Source organism: Gorilla gorilla, chromosome 12 (genome assembly GCF_029281585.2).
Source record: "Gorilla gorilla gorilla isolate KB3781 chromosome 12, NHGRI_mGorGor1-v2.1_pri, whole genome shotgun sequence".
Taxonomy (NCBI): Eukaryota; Metazoa; Chordata; class Mammalia; order Primates; family Hominidae; genus Gorilla; species Gorilla gorilla.
This window is the reverse complement of record NC_073236.2, coordinates 54,844,771-54,856,873: the sequence shown is the minus strand read 5'-3', so window position 1 is coordinate 54,856,873 and position 12,103 is coordinate 54,844,771. Positions and strand designations below refer to the sequence as shown.

General features: G+C 49.2%; 1 protein-coding gene across 1 annotated transcript in view; it reads left to right on the top strand.

The window, feature by feature from the left end:
* Window positions 1-8,197: 8,197 nt before the first annotated feature.
* The window catches only part of KCMF1 (potassium channel modulatory factor 1), an 83,009-nt gene continuing 79,103 nt past the window's right edge, over window positions 8,198-12,103 (top strand). Inside the window, exon 1 of the mRNA XM_055378197.2 lies at window positions 8,198-8,643. Within this exon, the coding sequence (XP_055234172.2) occupies window positions 8,604-8,643 (40 nt within the window). The 5' untranslated portion in view covers window positions 8,198-8,603. The remainder of the gene's footprint in view (window positions 8,644-12,103) is intronic.

Here is a 12,103-nt window from a genome sequence, read left to right as displayed (position 1 = left end):
GAGGGCAACGGACCAGTAGAGGCTGAGCAGCTGAAAGTACAGGTGCCAAGGGGGTGGCTGAAGGAGTAAGATCCCATTGATGGGATGAAGTGGGATCATAACAGATGACGGGTTGAACAGAAAGGTTATCTCCACGCATGAGGCAGCAGGACGCAGATGTACACACTCCCTTGGAGGCTCACAGTGGGAAGTGAAAGTTCCTGCATTTTGAACTTTCCTCCCTCTGTGAATTAGGAGGTGAGGTTATCTATTAGGCACGTGGGTGAGTAAGCAGTTGGAACCAAGTGGTGAATGTTTATAGAAGAGGGTTCTGACCAAAGACAAAGATTGCTCAATGGCACTGAGGTCCAACCACAGTTGAATGCCCTAGATTCATAACAGCCACAATCTGTACACTTCTATCATTTTTAGTTGTTATATTCTACACCCCAAGCAGATACACACAGGGATAAACTGAGTCAGGCAATTCAGGCTTGGAAGCTTGCAAAGCTGGTAGAGTTTGAGGATGAGGGGTTTAAGGAGCTGAGGGCATGAATGAGAAGTCTGAGTTGACCACAGGGCACCAGTTGCGTAAGGTAGAGAATGGGGTTAAAAAGGGAAAAAACAAAAGAAAAAACCGGCTGGGCGTGGTGGCTCACACCTGTAATCCCAGTACTTTGAGAGGCCGAGGCGGATGGATCACTTGAGGTGGGGAGTTCAAGACCAGCCTGGCCAACATGGTGAAACCCTGCCTCTATTAAAAATATAAAAATTAGCCGGGCGTGGTGGCAGGCGCCTGTATTCCCAGCTACTCGGGAGGCTGAAGCAGGAGAATCACTTGAACCCAGGAGGCGGAGGTTGCAGTGAGCTGAGATCAGGCCACTGCACTCCAGCCTGGGCAACAGAGTAAGACTCTGTCTCAGAAAAACAAACAAACAAAAACCATAACAGCAAGTGCAAACATCAAGGATTAGGCCAGGCGTGGTGGCTCATACCTATTAATTCCAGCACTTTCGGAGGCTGAGGTGGAAGAATCACTTAAAGCCAGGAGTTCAAGGCTAGCCTAGGTAACAAAGCGAGACCCTTGTCTCTACAAAAAATAAGAAAATTAGCTGGGTGCAGTGGTGCACGCCTGTAGTCCCAGCTACTCAGTGTCCACTGATAAATAAAGATGATTGCTCGAGCCCAGGAGTTCAAGGTTGCAGTGAACCATGATCGCACCACTGCACTCCAGCCTGGGTGACACAGCAAGACGCTGTACATTAAAAGAAAAAAAAAAAAGGTTTAGTGGTAGAGAGTAAGAAAACTGAAAAATAGGAAGTTACAATAAGACAGATTATTAGAGTTTCGAGCATGGTCACAAGAGAGGAATGGGTGGTTGAAGTGGAAGTGCACACAGATTTGAAAAAAATCAAGGCCTTGTAAGGCCAATTGTAAGGCCATGCTTGAAAACATTCAGGGTGGCAGAATTTGGGATGGAGACTGCAAAGCAGAACTGAGGCCTCAGTGACTCCTGCATAGTGACTGTGAGATTGATAGATAACAGAGAACTGGTGAAGTAACCAGATGGCATTTGGGCCTTCTGACCCTTTCCAGACTTCATGGAAGTGGCAGAAAACTGTAGCCAACATCAGGGCCTCAAATTGTGGTTCCACCAGTGACTAGCTACATGGCCTTGGGCAAGTCAATTTAACCTCTCTGTGCCTCACTTGCCTTATCAGTAACATGAAGACATAATAGTACCCTCAAGTAAAGTGCTTACAATAAGGCCTGCCACATGTACCAGAGCACTAAATGTCAGCATCACGACCATTTCTCATTTGAACAATGAGGGCTTTGTTAACAGTCTCTAAGGCACAGATTCTTATATATTTTGGTCTCAGAATCTTTTTACATTCTTAAAAATTGTCGAAGACGCCAAGAACCTTTTTTTTCTTTGAGACAGAGTCTCACTCTGTTGCCCAGACTGGAGTGCAGTGGTGCGACCTCGGCTCGCTGCCTTCAGCGAACCGCCTTCTCCTGTCTCCTGAGTAGCGGGGATTACAGGTGTGTGCCACCACACCCGGCTAATTTTTTTTTTGCATATTTTGTAGAGACGGGGTTACACCATGTTGATCAGGCTGGTCTTGAACTCCTGCACGTGATCTGCCCGCCTTGGCCTCCCAAAGTGCTGGGATTACAGGCATGAGCTACTGTGCCCAGCCCTAAGAACTTTAAAAAAAAGTATTATATCTGTCAATATTTTTCATATTAGAAAACTGAGAAAATATTTTTAAAATACGTAGTCGGCTGGGCGTGGTGGCTTACGCCTGTAATCCTGGCACTCTGGGAAGCAAAGGCGGGTCAGGAGTTTGAGATCAGCCTGGCTAACACAGCAAAACCCCATCTCTCCTAAAAATGCAAAAAACTTAGCCAGGCGTGGTGGCGGGGGCCTGTAATCTCAGCTACTTGGGAGGCTGAGGCAGAATTGCTTGAACCCAGTTGGCAGAGGTTACAGTGAGCCGAGATGGCGCCATTGTACTCCAGCCTGGGCGGCAGAATGAGACTGTATCAAACAAACAAACAAACAAAAAAAAACATAGTCACTTAAAAACAGTAATAAACCCACTATCTAGTAACAGAACACATTTTAAAGAAAAATAACTTATTTTTTCCCAAAAAATGTGGAAGTGCGATATTGTTTTTCAGATCTCTTTAATGTTTGGCTTAAATGAAGACAGCTGGATTCTCTTCTTCTGCATTCAATCTATTAGGATGTGCTGTTTGCTGAAAGCATGAAAATCCTAACACCTCACCTCACCTCTTGGGGACCTTGGACCACACTTTGAGAACCATTACTTTTTCTTTCAGCTCTACATCATTCACAGCCGGGCCCGGTGGCTCATGGCTGTAATCCCAGGACTTTGGGAGGCTGAGGTGGGTGGATCACCTGAGGCCAGCAGTTTGAGACCAGCCTGGGCAACATGGTGAAACCCCGTCTCTACTAAAAATACAAAAATTAGCCAGGCGTCATGGCACCCTCCTGTAGTCCCAGCTACTCAGGAGGCTGAGGCAGGAGAATCACTTGAACCCGGGAGGCAGAGGTTGCAGTGAGCCGAGATCGCACCACTGCACTCCAGCCTGTGCGACAGACAGCGGCTCTGTCTCAAAAAAAAATAAAAATAAATAAATAAATAAATAAATAATTTGTTCATTCACTCACTCATTCAACACTACTGGATCCCAGAGACAAAGAACAATGTGGTCGCTGCCTTTGAGGAGTCTAGTTGAGAAAAAAGATGAAAACGAATTAAAAATTACAGCAAGACATGAGTGAGCAGAGGAGGAAGTTAGGAAATTACTGGTTTGCCTAAGGGAGGCAGGGAAGGCTTACAGGAGTACAGGGAACCCGAATTTTGACTTTACTTTCCTATGCTCCACCTAAGCAGAAGGAAGAGTATGCACAAAGGCGCAGGGGCAGGAATTAATACAGTACAAGGAAGCCCAGGGTGCGCTGGCAGGAAGAGTCCGTATGCTGGAAAAGCACGTTGGGCCTTAAAGTTACATTTCATCCTACAAGCCCCAGGAGGCTGGGGTGATGAGAGCTTGCTTTTCTTTTTTTTGAGAGGGAGTCTCGCTCTGTCGCCCAGGTCTGGACGTGATCTCGGCTCACTGCAAGCTCCGCCTCCCGGGTTCACGCCATTCTCCTGCCTCAGCCTCCCAAGTAGCTGGGACTACAGATGCCCACCACCACGCCTGGCTAATTTTTTTGTATTTTTAATAGAGACAGGGTTTCACCATTTAGCCATGATGCTCTCAATCTCTTGACCTCGTGATCCGCCCATCTCCGCCTCCCAAAGTGCTGGGATTACAGGCGTGAGCCACCGCACCCGGCCAAGAGCTTGCTTTCCTTATCTTAATTCAGGTTTACTGAAGTATAATTTATATAGAAGTAAAAACCACCCTTTGGCTGGGTGCGGAGGCTCACGCCTGTAATCCCAGCACTTTGGGTGGCTGAGGCGGGTAGATCACTTGAGGTCAGGAGTTCGAGACCAGCCTGGCCAACATGGTGAAACCCCGCCTCTACTTAAAATACAAAAAATTAGCCGGGCGTGGTGGTATGCACCTGTAATCCCAGCTACTTGGGAGGCTGAGGCAGGAGAATCGCTTGAACCCGGGAGGCGGAGGTTGCAATGAGCTGAGATCACACCATTGCACTCCAGCCTGGGGGACAAGAGCGAGACTTTGTCTAAAAAAAAAACAAAACAAACAAACAAACAAAAAAACCACCCTTTTAGGTGTATAGTTCTATGAGTTTTGACAGATTCATAGAGTCATCCAGTAATGTAAATACCACAATCAAGTTAGAGAATATTCTCATCATCTCAAAAAGTGTGATCAGTCCACCCTTCCCCAGCTCCAGTTGCCAGTAACCATTGATCTAATTTCTGTCCCTATACTTTAATTTTTTACTTTGAAATAATCATATACCCATAGGTAGTTGCAAAGAGGGCCCAGGTACACTTTCTCAAATGGGAACATCATACAGAGCTATGGAAAAATATCAAAAGCCAGGAAACTGACATTGGTACAATACTATCAAGTAGACTACAGACCTTATTCAGATTTCACCAGTGCTTACATCCATTAGCTTATTTGAAAAAACATAATTGGGCCATAGTATGAAAGAAGGGTCAGCCTAGCAAAAACACGCATTAGTTACAGTTGTCCACAGAAGAAAGGAGAACTCAGGAGGGTGCAGAGAGAGGAAGGGACTGGAGGAAAACATTTCTGGAGTGGAACAAAAATCATTTGGTAGACAATTTGGTACAAGGATTTAAATTAATCCTTCTTGATCTTCTTTTCTTTTTTGAGACAGAGTGTCACACTGTCACTCAGACTAGGATGTGGTGGTACAATCACGGCTCACTGCAGACTCGACCTCCTGGGCTCAAGCAATCCTCCCACCTCAGCCTCCTGAGTATTTGGGACCAAAGGCGGATGCCACCACGCCCAGCTAATTTTTTTTTTTTTTGAGACGGAGTCTCACTCTGTCATCCAGGCTGGAATGCTCCCAGGTTCAAGCAGTTCTCTGCCTCAGCCTCCCAAGTAGCTGGGATTACAGGCGCGTGCCACCACATCCGGCTAATTTTTGTATTTTTAGTAGAGATGGGGTTTCACCATCTTGGCCAGGCTGATCTTGAACTCCTGACCTCGTGATCCACCCGCCTTGGCCTCCCAAAGTGCTGGGATTACAGGTATGAGCCACCGCTCCTGGCCGCTAATTTTTGTATTTTCTGTAGAGATGGGGTTTCGCCCAGGCTGGAAATTAATCCTTTTTTTGGAAATGAAATTTCCCATATGGCAGGGCAGCAAGCAAAAGGTTGTTTTAAATTGAACAGCCTGACCGCTAACTGAATGAAGGTCATGAAAACCCCAAATAACCATAATATTTCTGCTTACTCTTATTTAAAGAAGAAAAAAAATGGTTTAGTTACTCTCTCCTTACTCTTGCCTGACTGAAAAAAATGAAGTAACTGTCAAAAACAAAGTTATCTGTTTAGTTAGCTAACCCTTTGCAAAACCAAGCAAATGAAATCTCTATATTTACTCTTAGTCCCCCCCTGCAGTTCAGTACTGTTGTAGGCTTTCCTATCTGCTCCACCATTTTATCAGACTACAGCATTGATAATGCCTTAATCTCTATACAATTTATTTATAGACATCACTTACCCATCAGGAGACAATGGGATCAGCGTTGTTCTCCCCATTTTTACAGCCCAAGAAATTGAGGCTCCTGATACCCAGGATCACATATGCCAACACCGTAAAATGCTCAGAAAGGCATCCACACAGGGTAAGCATTCAATAAACGTTAACTAGCTTTACTTAATACCCTTCTTTCTACTCCACCACACCCCATTTACGGCCAGGTTGGATCTCTTTCTACAAGAGAAATGGAATAAATTTGTGCAGGAGCTCCATACGGGCAATAAAAATATCTCTGGTGACAAAGTCCTCATTTAAACTCCAGTTTGTTTATCACTAGTTACTACCAAATACAGTCCCTTGGGAGTTCTGAGTGACCCAAAACCTACTTCCTGGACTTCAAGATGAGCTTTTAGTTTCTTTGAAATCAGGAAGTGTCTTAAAACCAGATTCAATGAAATACGGTAACAATCTTTTTACTGTGTCCTGTGCTAGGTATTTTATATGCATTTTAGCACTTAACCTCCAAACCTCTTATTATTAAACCTCTGTTGTTACGTCCATTTTAAAGATAGAAAAGTCAGGGCACAGAGAGGTTAAGAGATCACACAGCCAGCGAATGGTGGACAGTATAAGAGTAACCTCAAAGCAAGCAGTACCCCAGATTCCAATTTCAGTTGACTTAGCCTGGTAACAGTTCAATTTTATGCAAAACCCACAACTTCAAATGGAAAAAGATAAATTAAAACAACCACAAAAACCAGACAAATGGAGGCTCAGCAGGCCTCGTAGCTCGTCCACGGTTACAGAGGATATCAGAGCCAAAATTCCATGGCCGATCCGTCTTGACTTCAAAGCGCGATCTATTTCCACCAAACCACGCTACCACCGACACGTGGTAAGGGGCAGTACAAAGATTTGTTGAATTAATAATGCCTGAAAACAAAGTTGACAATAAGAAGGTAAAAATGGAAAACACAGATAAAATCGGAAAAGCAGACCACTTTCAGGAAACAAAAAACTCCAAGTTTTCAAGGCAGGGCATTCACGGTGATCCAAGGCGCTGGGACAAAGTTTGCGCGGGTACCGCCGGACTCCCGGGCTGCCCGGCGCGGAGTCTTTAACGGAGATGGTTCGCAAGGTATCGGCCTCGGAGCCCGGCAGCCTCCTGGCTTCCCTCCCGACCGCCAGTAACCCGGCCGGGAAACACCGGCGAAGACCGGGGGCCAGTCGCCTTCCCCTTCTGGGCTGTTGGCTTAAAATACACACAAACACAAGTCCCCAGGCGGTCCGCGGCCTCTCAGTGGGGCCGGAGCTCGCTGCCCGAGGCCCGCCCGGAAGCCATGCACCTGCGGACAGGAGTCTCTCCGAGTCGCAGTTCGCCGCCGAGAAGCACCCACCTCCCGCGGCCGGCCCAGCCCAAGGCCCTGGCCCCTATAGCCCGGCCTAGGCCCGCCCCAGGCGGGGCTAGGGGCTAGGGGCGGCGTGGCGGGCAGGCGCCCCTCGGGCCGCGCCGGTGAGCAGCGGGAGCCGGCGCCGGGCATTTCCTCTTCCTCCCTACGCGCGGCGCGGCGGCGGCGGCGGCCAGGCCGAGGCTGGGCACGGGCGCTCGATCGCGGCGTGCTGGCTAGCGCGGGCAAGCGCCGCGCCCCGAGCCGCCGTCGCCGCGTCGCCCCCGTCGCGACCGCCGGCCGCGGGGCCTCCGGGCGGCTGGGCCCGGCGAGGGCAGCGAGAGGCGGGGCTGGCGTGCGGGCGGCGGAAGGAGGCGGAGGAGGAGGAAGAGGAGGAGGAGGAGGAGGAGGCGGCGGACGGGAGCCGGGGGAGAGGGGCGGGGGGTGGGCCGGGGGAGGGGAGGAGCGGGATTTGCGGAGCGCCGCGCCGCTGCCGGGAGCCGGCAGGCCCGAGAGTGACCGGAGTCACGGCGGGCGCCGGCGGAGCTGCGGCGTCGGACCCGCCTCCTGGAGGAGCTCAGCCCCGACCAGGCCCGGCCCCATTCCCGCCCCGCGCCGCCTCCCCGCCGCCGCCGCCGCCGCCGCCGCGGGAGCGCTCCCCTGCCCACCCCGCCCCCGCGGCCGAGCCCGGGAGTCGAGTGGGAGTCGGCCGGCCGGCGCGGGCAGCGCCGGGACCCCGCGGGGGACACTGCAGCCGGAGCCCGGGAGGGGCCGCGCCGCCACCGTCTGAACTAGGATGTCCCGACATGAAGGTGAGAGGAGCCCCCGCCCCCACCCGCACCGCCCGGGCCTCGGCCTACCCCGCCCGGGCCGGGCGCGGCGGAGGGCGGCCGGGAAGCGGCAGAGACTTTGGCCGAGCCCGAGCCGGGCCCGAGGCGCTGGACCCGGGAGCGAGCGAGCGAGGGCGGAGAGCCGCGGCGCCGCTGCCGCCACGGCCGCGGCCCTTAGCTGGGCCTGGTGCTGGAGGCGGGGCGGCCCGGGCGGCCGGAGGGTTTGCACTGTCATGGGGCGGGGGGGGAGGGGAGGCGGCGGGGCCCGTTACCGGCGGGAGCTCGGCCCTCGGGACTGATACCGGACGCCGAGGCCCGCCCGGCCGGTTCAGGAGCCGCGGGCCCCAGCGCGGCCTAGCGCTCCCGCCGCCCCGGAAGAGCCCGGTGTGGTCGCAGAGCCGGGCCGCGGGCGGCAGCAGGAGGCAAAAGAGCCGGCCCGGGACCCGGCAGGCGCGTCCGGTCGCCGGGAGACGACGGCGAGTGTCCCCGCCTGCAGGCGACCGCGGGGCTGGCGGGAAGGCTCTGCGGCCAGGGGACGGGAAGCCCTCGCCGCCTGGAGCCCGCCCCGGCCTCGCGGCTAGGCCTCGGCGCGTCCCTGGGCTCGGGTAACCAAGTTCCCGGGGTGGATCCGACCCCGCCGCAGCAAGCAAACTCCCTGCTCAGTCACCCAGGCGGAGCAGGGCTCGCTCCCCGCGGCCCTGGTGCCCTCGCCGGCATGTGCTGCCTACCAGACCAGATTTTGGAAAATGACGATGGTGAGGTCTGTTCATGGTCGGGGGTCGTTTTGGACCTTGTTTTGCGATTTTAAAACACGATTGGAGTACAGTTGCAAATAAGCAGACAGCTCTAAGCCCAGTCCCAGGGCACAAAGAGACAAATGTTTAGGGTCGATGTATAGGCTTTGAGCTGGTAAGAAATAAGTTAACTTTAATTTATTGCCATATGGTTTAGAAAAGGAGGAGGGGGTTGTGTTTTCTTTGTTTCACTACTACAGGTTTTTGGATAAAAAGTGTTAAGAGTCTTGGCGAAAAGTTTGTCCTGCTAAGGTTAATACAAGATTGTAGAAGTGGCTTGAAAGTTTGTGTACTCCGGATTTTAAAATCCTGTATAGGTGATGTAGGAGTGGAGAAAGTTTAGTGAGTCAGTTTAGTGTGTGCTTAGCACTATGGGAAGGATATTCTTTGGGAAATACGGACCTTAGAATTTCAAGGCTGAAAAACTCTGATTAAAATTGTATTTAGGACAAGTTTCAAAATTCGCATTACTAATTGCGACGTTGAAATTGACTCAACATTCTGTGTTCAACGATTCTGTATTTTAAAAGTTACAAAACTAATATGAAATATACTATATTTTCTTCGCAAAGCATTTGCTGAGTACTTACAGAGTTCAAGTGTTGGGCATTTTGAAATAATGAGGTACCTAGCCTCATTGAAAGGGACACAGAAGTAGGAAGCTATGCCTCTTTTCCCCACTTCGTCTGCTTAATCGAAATGTATCCTTATCTCTGTAATTTTAAGAACTCGTAATTAAAGTTATAATCAGTTTTCAATTTGGGATATTAAAGTTTATCTTAAACTGTAGTCCTGTGTACATTGACCACCTTCAAGACAAAACAAAAGTGAGCAATGGCTGCAAGCTCTCTTACTCTTGAAAACTGGGAGGGTTAGTTACAGAATCACAGCCATGGAAGAGTGTTTCAGACCCATTCTCCTTGGTCTAAGAAAGCATACAGATAGTTCCAGACGAGCATTCTAATTGAAGTGTCCTGGGAAGAAAATTCCTTCACCCCCAGTGCTCTGTTAGAGTAATTAAAATCTCATATTTGGAACATTCTTGAATGTAACATATATTCTGTAATTGAAGCCCATTTCCCCCCATTTGGTCCTGTGCAAAGGTGTGTGGTTATGAAACTTATATTACCTTTTAGTTACTTGAATATTGCTGAACCTCAGCACACTAATAGCACACCTTTCCTAGTAACTTATGTTAATGTCAGAAAATAGAACATACCTCATGAAAAAGGAACATACCTAAATACATCTGTTGAAGACTTACAGTACAGTATTCGACAAGTGATTCTCTTTCAAGGGTCTAGTTTATGGCCTAAGACAGGAATAGCAGTCTCACGAATCACATTTAACTAATTAGATACATATTTTGTGGAATATTAGTTCAGACTGTCATTATTGTCATCAGTAAGACTTTGACCTATTAGTAAATACAGTGTTTGGTACCCTTGCTATTAGTTCTTTTCTTACCTTTCCCTTTTTTGGGCCAAAGAATCCCATTTCTTTCAGCATTTCTTTCTTTCTTTCTTTTTCTTTCTTTCTTTCTTTCTTTTTTTTTTTTTTCAGCTGGAGTCTCACTCTGTCACCAGGTTGGAGTGCAGTGGCGTGATCTCGGCTCACTGCAACTTCTGCCTCCCAGATTCAAGCAGTTCTTCTGCCTCAGCCTCCCAAGTAGCTGGGATTACAGGCGCCTACCACCACACCCATCCAATTTTTGTATTTTTAGTAGAGATGGGGTTTCATCATGTTGGTCAGGCTGGTCTTGAACTCCTGACCTCAGGTGATCCACCTGCCTTGGCCTCCCAAAGTGCTGGGATTACAGGCGAGAGCCACCGCGCCCAGCCTCAGTGTTTCTTTAGTGGTGTAATTTTTGCACTCTCAGTCATCTCTCCACCTCCAAATTCTCTGTAGTTCTCATTTCCTTTCAGTAGTGTGATCCTGAACTGGATATAATAGTCTGGTAAAAGGTTTGAACAAGCCTATCATGTTGTACTTGCTTGGTGCTTCCTTTTCAGGGCCTTGTGTGTGCAGGTAATATGTTACTTTGTACCCACTCTAATGAATTACACTAAATCTTATGATTTTATTAATGTAACTTTGGACGACACAGTCCTGAGATGGACACCTGTCAAGCTTGAAGGCTCAACCTTGTGAAGCAGTGCCTCTGAGAAAGGCAATGCAACCAGGAGCATAGAGAGATGCTCTAATCTGGGGTTCAGCATGCTTCTTCTGTAAAGGGCTAGGTGGCAAACATTGCAGGCTTAGCGAGCTGTAATAGTACGAAAGCAGCTATAGACAACCTGTAATTGAAAGATCATGGCTCTGTTCCAATTAAAACTTTATTTGTGGACACTGACATTTTAATTTCATATATATATATATATATATTTTTTTTTTTTTTTTTTTGAGACACAGTCTTGCTCTGTCGCCCAGGCTAGGGTGCAGTGGCGTGATCTTGGCTCACTGCAACCTGCACCTGCCAGGTTCAAGTGATTCTCCTGCCTCAGCCTCCCGCGTAGCTAGGATTGCAGACACCCACCACTGCGCCCGGCTAATTTTTGTATTTTGTTTAGTAGAGATGGGGTTTCACCATGTTGGCCAGGGTGGTCTCAAACTTCTGACCTCGTGATCCGCCGGCCTCGGCCTCCCAAAGTGGTGGGATTACAGGCGTAAGCCACCGCACCTGGCCAAATTTCATATAATTTTCATGTGTCATGAAATATGATTTGTCATTTGACACCCCCACCATTCAAAAATACAAATAACCATTCTTAACTTTCGGGCTATATAAAAGCTGGTGGTGGACCGGCCGTGGTGGCTCACGTCCAGTGGCTCACGCTGAGGCAGAGAATTGCTTGAACCCAGGAGGTGGAGGTTGCAGTGAGCTGAGGTCGTGCCACTGCACTCCAGCTTGGGCGACAGCATGAGAATCCGTCTCCAAAAAAAAAAAAAAAAAATGGTGGTGGTTGGATTTGGCCTGAGGGCTGTAGTTTGCCTTACTTTACCTCTGCCCTAGACTGGCGCTTTAGAGAGTTGATAGAGCTTGAACTATCAAGAGTCTAGAAGGGGCCCAGTCAGCTTGGTATTCCATCATTTTCTTTGGGTGATGGGAAATGAGTTCACAGACTGAACCAGCTCCTCTGTACTTCACTTTTCAGCAGCACCATGAGGAATGGAAATAATTGTTCCTCAGGAGTGGGCAACAGGCTCCCCACCCTGCAGACCCTTAGTGGAGATGGCAGTACTCTACATTTTTCCTGTTTGCCCGTTGATACTTTTCCAGTGAGAATTGTGGGGCCACTTTTAACTCACTCTGTGGTGTTCTTGTCATGTTAACATTTTATAGACTATAGCACCCACTTTCTGTTCACCCTGCCAACACTGTCTAGTTCACAGTGAACCCAATCATTTTTTATCTTGATGT